The sequence below is a fragment of the Anser brachyrhynchus genome (genome assembly GCF_964034855.1).
Source record: "Anser brachyrhynchus genome assembly, chromosome: 1".
NCBI lineage: Eukaryota > Metazoa > Chordata > Aves > Anseriformes > Anatidae > Anser > Anser brachyrhynchus.
Genome location: NC_137694.1, coordinates 29,147,547 through 29,160,335, shown reverse-complemented (window position 1 = coordinate 29,160,335; position 12,789 = coordinate 29,147,547). Strand labels below are relative to the sequence as shown.

Sequence of the window (12,789 nt, the reverse complement as noted above, 5' to 3'; positions counted from 1 at the left end):
ATTTAAAGATGGAGCGTTATTTACATGTGACTGATGAAAATAACCAGGAGGAAGAAAAAACTGAAGCAGCATTAATTTAAATTGGAAGCCAGTTACAAAGACCTACAGAAAAGCCCTTCTGATTAAAACAGAAATAAATTCATAAGCAGATGTCAACTTAGATTATCACAGAACCTCTGGATGTCACCTGGTCCTACCGTCACCCTGCTGAGGGATACCCAGGGCAGGCTGCCCAGGATCATGCACAACAGGCTGACACAGCTGAGGAAGCTTACACAGATGTTTTTGCCTATTTGTGAGGAAAAATTCTGCCCTGCTTTCCATTATCCAAGCTGAATTTATCCAATTTCTGGTTTGATATATCCCTAAGTGCCTGCACTCACATATAAGTAAATATGAAACAAAGCTGCTTAGCTCCTCCGCAGTTATCATGCAAAACCAAAGATGTATACGCTCCGTGAAAAAAGAAAGCTCTGGAGAAAAAGACTAACTTGATAACTAATCTACAGACATTTGAAGGATAGCTTACTCCAAATGAAAACAAGAGGTGTGCTTTACAGGGAAAGAGGAACTTACAGTGTAAATCAACAACCAGGTGAAACAGCCTTAGATAACAAATTATTTAATGAAAGAACAGTCTCTGGAGAGCAATAAATAATCAGTTACCTCTGACTATTAAAATAGCACTGGGAAAATCCAGAAAGCAGTTTGCAGAAAATAGCCATCGTGTTCCCTGGCAGGCAGATTTAACGTGTTGTTTCCCGTCCCTGACCCCTGCTCTAATCCCAGGAAAGCCCATGCCGTTGCATAGATGGAACAGCAGAAGCAGAAGGGGTGGTCAATTTACAAGCACATTACCTTGAGTCCTGAATATTCGGAATGCAGAAATTCAGATTCTGAAATTAATGAGACTGACAGCAAAGCTGAGCACGTTAGCCAGATTCTGTAGGCTTACAACAAATACTTTCTCTTGTCCCAAAATAACACTGGTGCATTTTCCAGCATTTCGCCGAGGGGCTGTGGACAAGGCACCCTAACTTGGCTCTGAATTTCAGCCTGACGGCACTCACCGTGATGCAAGGAACGTAACCAATCGCTCCTTATTAAGCCCTGAGCCTAACTCAGCTACCAAAAGCACCCAGGCTCATCTGAACTCTTTCTTTAGCCATTCTTCTCCAGTGAAGCAGTACAATGATGAGCAGCTAGGGCTCTGCTCCCACTGCCAGGGCTGGAAGGAGGAGGCTCCAGAGGTCCCCGACAGCCTCAGGCAAGGTGACACCGTGACGTACTGACCAGGACCAGGACGGGACCTGAGATGCAGGTACCCAGGAAGGGCTTGAGCACCCCTTACAAGAGGGGAAGATGGGTAGCAAAAATAAAGAGGGTAAGGGGTGAGCTTGGGAACGGTTCAGCGGGGCACGAGGGGGATTTAGGACCTAGCTGAAGAGACGTGAAACAGAGGGGAAAGGGGAAACGACGGTGTTGCAAAAGAAACGGAGCACCTGAATCCGTAAAGAAACTGCGAGGCTGCTATGCAAGTCAAACAGCAAGCCCAACGACAAACAAAGCCTGAGAAAACTTTTCACTATTCAGAAAGCAATCTGTTCTTATAGAGAAGTTAAAAAAAAAATCATCACCTTCTATTTTATTAAGGCATCATAACCTGAGCTTTCAAAAACCTTTTGCAAGACCGTGGCACTGCATAAAGAATACAAAATCACTAACTCGCCCCAAACAAGAAAACACACATACCCTAAACTAACTGTTCTTCCATGAGCAATTTGAGTTCAACAGTACCGCTCATTTAAGCGCAAGTACTCATGCATATCATGAATACGATTATTTTACTAATCCATAAAATTCACTAAAACCAAGAATAATGTACTGAAATTACTTCATTCCATTACTTTACCTGTCTCTGACATAGTTCATTTTTCTCTTGGTAATACTAAATACAGGTCTTCCAGGGATAATAATTCTCTTCAGTCAGTAATTAAGCAAAACTGCGCTGCTACCTTGGCATATAGCACTTAACAAAATCTGATTTGAAGTTTCTGAGAAAAAGATTCCTCCAAACCTTTCCAAGAACCATGCTTGCAAATTCCAAGCCCTTCATCCCCAAATTTTTCATCATTTTACTAGCTTCCAGAAGAGGCAATGCCTGAGTCATTTGCACGACTTCTGCTGGATCCTGTCCCAACCCAGAGCCTAATTACAGACATGAGTAATTGCTGAAATGAGTAAGTACTACTGGAGCTAAAGAGGCTATTGATCTGACTAAAATTACTCACACAAATGTAAAGGCAGCGCAGAACGCTTCCTGCAGATTTCGCAAGGGAAATTTTCAACGGGTTTCTACTGACGAGTCAAGGTGTCTTTCCTCTCCAGCTAAAGCAGCGATTAATCGCAGAAGCAGACCGTGTCACTACTGAAACATGTCCCACTGAATAGCTGTTACTCCATTTTTGAATGCAATCAGCTTTGACAAATTGCTTCTACACCCCTCGTGCTTCCTGAGGTCATCCGCCAGCTTCAGCCAGACCTGAGGGTTCTGCTCTTCACAGTTGAGTTTGATCTGTCGGAGAGGGATGCTGCTGGGAGCCCCAGCCCTTCCCAAGCACACCTAAAGCCCCTGGCTTCTTGCAAAAGCTAGACCCCCCTTAAAGCAAGGTCCTCAGCTAACGGCGCCATCCGCAGCAGTTCTGCGTGAGTCACAAAAGCCCTACGTGCGCAACAGCAAGTTAATTCTCCTCATTTTAAAGGCCTTTCTATGAAACGAGATTATTTTTTTCCTGGCAATTTTCGTCAATCAGCATGCATTGTAGCCACTAATTAGCAGACAACTTTCTCTTTAGGCCTTGACCTCTCATACACGTTATATTTATATGATGCATTGATATTGCAGTTGTGCAAAGGGCATACATAATGTTTCTGTAATGAAGTTCTCCATGAAACAGAACCCCTTCCATCCTCTACCCCGTTTTTGGCTATAACACACACAACCGAGCCAGCTTTTTCATATGCTAGGGCTAGTTATTTATAGCTGACTGTTAGGAAGCAACTTTCCAAGGCGTAGACTTTTAGCCAATTCTGTTCATTATACGGGAGGCCAAATGGCAAACCATTAAGCAATTCCAAGCCCCCTCTCTTATCGAATGCAGTGTCATTAAACTAGCTTCCAGCACATCCTCAGACTGAGGAAAGGTATAAATGGAAAACGCTTCATCTTCTAGGTTACACTTAGCAGACTTCAAATACAATTAGCACTTACTAAAATGACATAAATCCCAAACTGCAAGTTGTAAAGACTGGAAACAGTCCTGTTATTTTACACACGCAGAAAATGTTAAGAAGGAAACTTTAAGAAGAGCAAACACATTTTCAGGAACTTTTGACTCTGGAGTCCTTTGCACTCCTAAGAATGTAAAGAAAAAATATGTTGCAAATTTAACTAAAGACATTCTCCTAATAGGATCTTTGGTGTAGCCTCACGCAGTCACCCTTACGTTTTCATGTTAGGGATGTATTTTTTGTCTCAAAGAGTCCAAATGCATGCCTAGGAAAGACTGTGAGGATAGAATAAGCAGGCGTGTTTCCTGAGTACTCTAACTACTGGTGGCTCTTGAGCCAGACACGGGTTCCTTGCAGAACATAAACCTCAGTGAATTTGTCCCCACGGACTATGCAGTTTCCCCTTGAGCCTGTATGACTGCTTAGCACACCGGGACGCACATTTCTCAGCTAGCTTGACTCTGTACGAGGAGCTGTCCCCACCTGTCTGGCTCATTCCCGCTTCCTGCCAACTCGATTCCCCTCAGCTCTCGGGCTGGGACTCACTGCCTGTTACTTCTCCACATCACACACAATATTTTATATTCCCACTTTGTTATCTCATCTCCATACTGGAGTATCCCCACTTAGTCATTCTTTCCTTGGAAACAGTGCTAGGTCTCTAATGAACTTCATCACCCCTCTCTGAACCATCTCCTGTTTTCTGGTCTCTCGGATGGCAAGTAAGAATTGCACAATTATTTGACATATTGAAGCTATGGATTTATACTGTGGCATGATGATACTTCCAGTCCTTTCCCAATACTTAATTTGCTTTTTTGACCATTAAAAAAAACATTTTAATGGAACGGCATCTAACAGTCCTAAGATCTTTTTCTATTACATTCTATGTCAGTAACTTTTTTTTTTCCTGCAGCAAGGGTTTCTTAAAAACAAAACACAAACAAAATACAAATTCTAACCTATTAAGTATTTAGGGATAGTTTTTTTGTTGTTGTTGTTTTTTTTTTAAAGGAGGAAAAGCAGAGAGTATTCTCTAACAGTTTGTCTGTTGTAATATGTGTAAAGCATTAAAAGGAAAGTACACATTCACTGCAGAAGTTTGTTTGCTGCATTACCATTGAGTTTGCTAGACCTTTGGAAACAACACTCAAAAATCCTGCAAAGGACTCTAAAATAGAGTCTTGAAGCCTGCAATTCCCCCTAGAAAGAAGAAAAAACGTCTAGTTTCCTTAAAGCCCCAGAAAAGAAAAAAGTCCTGCAAGAGGGTAAATTGTATGCTCATACATCATTACTTTCTCATTTCTAATTATTTTGAAAACTGACACTATCCAGAAAAACGAAGAAAAGGCCACAGCTCCTTGCAGTCACTATAATAAATGACGTATCCATTTATCAAGTCATGCTCTGACCAGGTCTGGTAAAGTATTTCATTTTCTGACAACAGATGAAATAGGCACAGTGATCTGTGTGGCAAACATCACACCTCTGAAATAGAAAGGATTTTGGTTGGAGGCTAGTGCATTTGTAGTCTTAAAGTAACTCGTTGATGTAAATACATAATGGAAGAGACACAAATACAGTAAAATAAATGCCAATATAATTATCTACTAAAATTATTATTATTATTATAAAAACTGTATTTCCTGACAAGTATGTGGTCTGATGCCTCTCATTTTTGCCACCACAATTACTCCCCTTCCCACTGAACAGGTAACAAACAACCTATTGGACAGAGGAGGTGAGCAACACCTTATCTTATGTACACACAGGATGCCAGAAACTGAAGTTAGCCAACAACAAACACTAAGGGTTCAGCTGAATTGCCAGCTTGCTCTTTGTGAACTGTCCTGCACGAGTCCTTCCAAAGTACAACAGGACTTCTCCAAAATTAGAGAGGCCTGGAAATTATCAAACATGTAACAGCTGCAGTTATTTCTGGGCACACAACAGAGACAGAATAAAAAGAAAAATGATGAAGAATTATCAGCATGAAGAGGAAAATGTAACCTGACAAGTCTGAATCCAAACCTCCCTGCTTGTGCACATAACCTGCACTCAGGAAGAGTAGCCCTGAAGGCAGCGCCCGCGTGCTTTCAGCAGACCAGCAGGGAGAGGGAGCCCTGCCCAGGGGGATCCTGCAGGACACCCTGCAGGTGTCCAGCTGCACGTGGACCGGCTCTGGAAGCCACCAAGAAAATACCTCTCTCCCGTGACTACCCAGCCAGCTTACATGCCTGGCTTGTTCTGACTGCTGTTGGGTATAAATAGGTGGAGTGACTCCACCCAAATCACTTCTGTAATTATTAACTAACGTGTATCAAGGATATTAAAGGAGTATGGGAAAGACAGAGAAACTAGTAAAACTATTTGAGAGATGCTAAGAAACTTGCTTTTAATGAAAAAGTCACCTGACATAACAAAATTAAAGATTTGCATTTTGCTTGACAAAATCCCATAGTTCTCAGGAGAAAAAAAAAACACACAGAAGTCAACAACATTAATCTGTGTCAGTTTATCTTTGCTGCTTTCTGTTTCCCAAAGTATTTTCCCATTTCTTTCAGCGCATTAGCACCTTCACCCTCTGTAAACAGAATCACAGAATGGTTTGGGTTGGAAGGGACCTCAAAGCCCACCCAGTTCTAACCCCCTGCCATGGGCAGGGACACCTCCCACCAGACCAGGTTGCTCAGAGCCCCATTCAACCTGGCCTTGAGCACCTCCAGGGATGGGGCATCCACAGCTTCTCTGGGCAACCTGTGCCAGGGCCTCACAACTCTCTGAGTGAAGAACTTCCTCCTTATATCTAATCTAAACCTATTCTCTTTCCTACCCCTTACTAAAAGAATGATTGTTGCTGTTTTCAGATCAACGTAAAAAAGAATACAGGCACCAAACTCCCTTTTCACCCTGCTGCACTAGTGATAACACACAATGTACTTTAGTTTGAGCATTGAGCAAGCGCTTTTAGAGAAATGTGTGTTTCCTGACAAAGAAAATGCATAGGCCTTATGTCAGGAATTGAAAGAAAAGTCACAGATAAGAACACCGTGTGATGTTAAGAACTGGTCTTTCTAGGAATGTATGAGATGCATAAACAGACTACAATATAAGAAACTGAGAGCACCTTATACCAACAATTTATCAGTTTATCAATTGACCTCTGACTTCACATCAAAATAAAACTATCGAATAATGCATTCTTAAAACGTAACTTTGCCTTGATTCCATTAAAATAGTCCATCAGAAAAGCCCTCAATGTGGTGCACATTACTAGGATTCTACACAGTGCTTTCATTTGAAAAAAAATAAATAAATTACAGCACAAAGAATTCAGAGGTAAATTAATTCTGTAAGTAGGTACATTTAAAATAATTTGCACACTTCATTTGCCTGGAAGCATGAACTCTGCCCATTCTGACTATACGGGTAAGCTGCTAAGTGCCAGTTGCCTCCCTAAGACACAATCAAGGCAGCACAAAGTGTTAAACTGGAAGAGCGTGCTTTTGAAGCCAAAGGCTCCAACTCTGAACTGCTGAGCTACAATACACCACCAAATGGCACAAGAGCTTTTAGGAGCCAACAATTCTCAAGAGGGAGATCAAGATAAAGAGATTTTTGTTTACCTGCCAAGAAACGGCCCCCAAAACAGCAGTTGCGACAAGGCTGAAAAACACTAGCTGTTCTGAAATTAAACAGAAGTGACGCATTCCTTTGGATGCCATAACTCTGTCAAGGCTGTTGTTTTCTGCACGGTGGGTATAGTATATCTTGTGACAGTCATTTAGTTTTGTGTGAAATCCCCAAAGAGTTATAAAAAAAATCACGTGACAGATCATCCAAAAAATTCCAAAAATAGAAAAACCAGGTATCACAAAATACCAGAGATCCAAATCACGTAGCTTAAAGGCGGCAAGGATGAAAAAGATCAGTTCAATGACTCCAACTGAGATGACAGAAAGCCTTCTGCAAATCTTCCCACGGTACAGGTAAGGCTTCCATCGTTCAGTAACAGAAAGTCCACTGAAGTAAACGTCGAGAAGGGGATCTGAAATCAGGCAGCTGAAGAAACAGGCCAAGGCAAACGGGTTTGTGGGAATGTGCAGTGATGGAAAAAAAAGCAAGGATGCAATGGCTCCAAAAATTGCCAAATTTGGAATTGCCAAAAAAGACTTCATACGTAAGTCAATTATTAACACGGCCAAAGCCATAACCAAGAGAATGATACTCATAGATTCTTCCACCAGCATAGTTGTGCTGGCAATTGCAAACCCAACTAGCTCCAAAAACTCAACTGTTGTCAGCAGAGTCGGTCGATGATGGATACAACCACAAATCCTCTCAACCAAAGCACACAATACCCTTAAAACAATGGCTGAAAGGAGCAGATATTTAGTTGCTTCTTCTTTCACATCATTCTTGAAGGCAGAATTATTAAGAAAACAGAGAAGGCCCAGCAAAAAGCCAAACCAAAGATTGGAGAGACTCAAACTTGCTGTTTCCATTGAAAAATAGTAGTAGAGTATGCTGGCAATTCCAAGAACAAAGAGTCCCAGAATAAATATTACCAAAATCAGTGCATCTGCAGTTTTTTCCCATCTGACATAAAGGCCCATGCAAATGGCAACCAGTAAGTTGATTCTGGCTAGATAGCCCAGATATCTGACCGATGAATGCATGTTCACTTCTCTGTTTGCTTCTTCTAGCCTTGTCATTGCTGCACTGAGACAATGACTAACACAGTAACGCAGTGACCTACACATGTAAACTGCAGTTAGGGGGTTTTACCCACTTGACTGGAAGAAAATATTTGGGTTTCATCCAACAAATACAATGCAACAGCTGTCTTCTGTAATATCATTGCAGTAACAGTGGTCCAGAATCACTGAAGTCCTGGAAGAAGAATTAAAAGAAGCGTTAGTGGCAATTAATTACATTTAATCACACACAGCATAAACATGACACATTCACTTAACATCTAAATTAAAAAACACATAATGAATATCAGGGAAGTGTATTCTCAACAGTCAGTCAAATTGGGGTCATTATTAAAATATAATATGGTTTTCACATAAATTTAATTTCATAATTTGAACATACGAAAAATTTAAACCAAACCTTGCCCATTCAGCTTTTCACTGAGTAACACCCATTGGGTATCTATATCGGATATCTACGGGTATCCAAAATATTCTTATGATATCCATTACCTTCTAAAACATTTCTCTATTGTTTTAAAGTATTGTTTTATTTCACCATCACATTTTACAACTTCTCACTTTACATTAAACATTTTCAGTATGCTTTGCAAGACTTCTTTTTAGTAGTCGAATAGCTACAAGGGTTTACAAAAAGAACTTCACAATCAGTTAATGAGTTTCAACACACAATAGATCACAAAAAAAGCAATTATCATTATCTCCACTTCTGGGAAGGGGAATGGATACACGGTTTATCAACTGGTTTGGCATTCAACATATTCAGAGATAAAATCCAGCCTTTTTTTTTTATGTCAACTCAAAGCCTTTATTTGCTCCTCTATGAGACACTTTTTCCCCACCAAAAAAAGACACATAAATAAAATGATCAAGATAAATATTATACTTAGAACGTAAGCGCTTCCTACCCACACCCATTTAACCACCATAGTTTTCTTTTCAATATAGTACAGGAACACACAATAATATTTTGGGGGGGGTGGTTGTAAGGAAACATGGCTATGGAGACCTCACTAGAGGTCATCAATAATTTACAGAAAATGTTTCTTCCTGGTCTGAACTGAATCTTGAAACGTGAGGACTATTCTAATCCTACTAGTGTTTAATCTTACTGAGTTTACACATAATGAATAGCATTCATTTCCATAATGAGAAATGAAAGTTCTTGAGGAAATTCTATTTCCACCAAAATCTGTATTTCATTGTATTTAATGATAGTTTTCTATTTAACACAATGTTATCACAGGCAAAGTTCAAAGCTCTCTTGTTAAAGGCAAAAAAGGTTTGTGCTTCAAAGCTATAACCCTGCTCTGTAAGCAGAATGTGTTGTAAGCCACAAATTGGTAAGAGTTACTCCAAGAACAAGCTTTCTTAAAGCTTACAGGTAAAGCAAAACACATGTACTTCTGATTTTTGACCATTTTGAACCTAGAAACTCTACACGAGGAGTCACTGAATAAATAAAACAGAACCTACACCTCCAGAGAAAGTAAGACAGAAACCAGCAGGTGGATCAGAAGAAAATAAAGAAATGATATGATCAGTATCAATATTTTTCCCTTGCTAATTTTCCTAAGAAGCATCACAAATTAGAAAGGGCTCCAAAACAAACAAATTCCCTTAGTTAAAACTTACCGAAATCCTGTGTAATAATTATATTTAACTTTTGTTTCACAACGTATTAACAAAATGTTTATCTCGGAGTACAATTAGATAGGTTACTGGCAATCTCCGGCAAGTAAGAAGACTCATTTGTAGCCTCTATCATTTCTGAAGTAATTACCTAATTGCCCATCTTTCAATGACTTCTGAAGAGTTAATGGTACCAGAGAGCAGATAATGCCTCGAGAACACTTAGAGCTAGTGTTATAGCTTACTGCTTTCATTTATAATGCTGGGGCAAGTATTAAAAGACACTTTGACTGAAACTCTTAAGAATTCGTTCTCTCTCTTAATTTTTATTTATTTATTTATTTAAGCCAGTGAACAATAAAAGTGTGGGACTGATTTGCCTACCTGCTTTGGCTTCTCTGAAGACTGACACGCCATATCAAACCAGCTTAAATAACTGGTGCAGCGACCAACTAGGCCTAAGGAATCCTAGTTTTTAAGTTACTTAAGATTGATGATATATATTTTCAAATTATCTTAAATACCTAAGATACATTGCAGATATTATTTGGAAAGAACTGTGCATTAAAAATCTGTTTAATTAAAACAGCGTACATACGAACTACTCAGAAGGGATGGTTATTACAGAGTGCCATTACAGGTTCAAGTTCTTTGAACTTCAGTAATGCGTTTTCATAGCTCTCATTATTATTAATGTTTGATACATGTAAACTTAATTCTGAACTGCCTAGGCACTTAAGATCTTGTAATATTTCTCCCCTCACCTAGTAGAATACTTTCAACCTTTCCTTTGTTTCCTACTTCGTATAGACAGCACAGCTCAGTTAGCTATCATATTGCTGGTGGCACTGTATCAGTTATTACAGCACTAGCCTCACTCTTGTATTCCTGTAATACAAACAACACATGTTATAGGCAACCTGAGCTATTTATTTAAACTCCTGCGTGTCCTCTCTCCCCCCCCAGAAGTCACCAGTTAGCTCACATTGAAACCGTGAGTACCAGAGGTGTGATTTCATATTTTCTTCTCTCAGTATTGATGCATGACTGCTGCTATGCTGAACCACTTTTGCCGTCCTTTCCTGTTATCTCGCTCACCGAACCTTTCTGGAATCCCTCCGAGATGAGGGACTGCTGCTCTAAGTGTGTGTGCAGACAACAGCCTCACACAAGCCACCAGACTGGCCCACGTACAAAAGGCGTAAGCTCCCGACGAATGTCCAGCTTAAAATTCTGCCACTGTCACTAAATCCTTTTTGGGTAGGATCAGTACAAAAGCAACACCATCACCCCACAGCAGGCAAGCAGCCGCTCTGAGAGGCAGAAATCCTCTGCCCAGTTCAGTGCATTGCTGGCAGCAGGTCACAAGAAATGTGGCACAGAAGCTGCTGCTGCTGCCATCGACGTGCCTGCACGCGTTGCCACGGCGGGGAGCGCGCACGGGTTTAGAGCAGAAAGGCACGAAGCCTGCACAAGTGCTGTTACCTGCAAAATGACAGCTCGGACCTTGAATTCAACCTCTTCTTCCTGGTTTTCCACTGAATCAGCAAAAAGATGGGCTAGTAAACCCTGCTACTGACCGTGAATATCCTCCGAACCAAATCACATGGTCATCTTTTTGGTTAGAGGAAGAAAAAGTAGTGTTCTTGTGATTTACATATCACATCACATGGATATTACCAAACTGCTGTAACACAGCAATTTCAATGGGAAACTTCTATAACTGATTAATTCTTTACAACATAATTTGGTACTTTTGTCACTCATTTGTGTTTAGACTTTGAACAAAGACAGTTTTTTTTTTTCTTTAAAGTAAGGGCCTTCAGGTTTCAGGTTGCAACATCTGCACTAAATGTTTGAGCAAATCAAATTTAGACATGAAATAAACAGAAGGCGCGCGTTTCTTTTTAAACGCTCATTAATTTTTGCAAGCCCATGGTTTTAAGCTGAATCTAAAACCAGGTTTAAACTTAAGCTCAACTATCCGAGAGCCTTTCTATAAATATTCAGGAACAGCATTCCCAAAGAAGTTTTTAACGTGATTTGTAGGAATCGAAAGAAAAACCCAGAAAAGCACGCTTTAGTAGCATAACAGCAGCTGACTTCAAGTTTGGGCAAGGCCTCTCGAAATTGGATAGTGACGGTCTCTTGGCTGGAGCTGGCCTCCTGTTTTATTCACCCAGTTTAGCACAAGTTTACAACAAAAGCAACTCCGGGAGACTTTAAAAAACAACAAAAAAGCAGTATTTATGCCGAGCACCAGCTGAGTGGTTTAGGCCTCAGACCGACGGCCCCCTCCCAGCGGCGGTGCCGAGCCCTCAGGCCGCTGCGGGCACCAGCCTCGGCGAGGGCAACGCGCCCGAGGGGTCCCCGGCGGGGCAACACCGCCCGCCCCGAGCCCCGGCTCCCCCAAACCCCCCCTCCCAGGGCCCGGCACCCCTCAGGACTCCCCGCCGGGCCGGTGCCGAGCCCCCCGCTGTGCCCCGGCCCCGCCGTGCGCCCCCTGCCCCCGCCGGCCCGGCCTCACCTCCGCGGGCGTCCCGGCAACCTCCCGCCCCCCCGCGCAGCGCCGCCGCCATCTTAGGGCTGCGAGGGCCCGGCTACGGGCAGCGCGGAGGCTCAAACGGCGCCGCCCGGGCGCTGCCAGAGCCCCGGGCCCGGCCCCGGCCCGTGGGAGGGGTGCGGCGCTCCCTGGAGGCCGGGGCGAGGTGTTCGTGGAGGAACGGGCACCTCCGCCGCTCTCCCCGCCGTTAGAGGGGCCGGAGCTGGGGGTGCTGCGTTCCCACCCGCAGCCCCCGCCGTCCCACGCAGGGAGAGTTCAGCAGTGGGTTGATAGGAGGGAAAGCACGTCCTCCCCTACACACACACACACAAAATGGAAGGCTGGTGGGGTGGAAGGAGGGAGAGCAAACAGACACGCGCCCGGAGTCAGCCTGCAGGTGCTTGGGACACACAAGAGGGAAGGCAGTGTGGAAATGAGGAGGGATGCCTCCCCTCCTTCACCAGCAGCACCATTCTGCAAGGCCACAGGACGCAGATCCCAGCCAGACTCGTACCTCCCAAACAAAAGCTGCCACCCCCTGCTTTATACAGAATGCAATCTGCGTTTCATTCACAGCACTGCCTTGGCAAGCGCAGCCAGGTGGGT

At 42.5% G+C, this 12,789-nt stretch overlaps 1 protein-coding gene across 1 annotated transcript in view; it reads right to left on the bottom strand.

Moving 5' to 3' along the window:
• TMEM168 (transmembrane protein 168) overlaps nt 1–12,789 on the bottom strand; it is a 26,435-nt gene extending 13,646 nt beyond the window's left edge. The window contains exons 1-2 of the mRNA XM_080563667.1: nt 12,169–12,789; nt 6,918–8,184 (exon numbers count right to left, since the gene is read on the bottom strand). Of these exons, the coding sequence (XP_080419793.1) occupies nt 6,918–8,054 (1,137 nt within the window). The 5' untranslated portion in view covers nt 8,055–8,184; nt 12,169–12,789. The remainder of the gene's footprint in view (nt 1–6,917; nt 8,185–12,168) is intronic.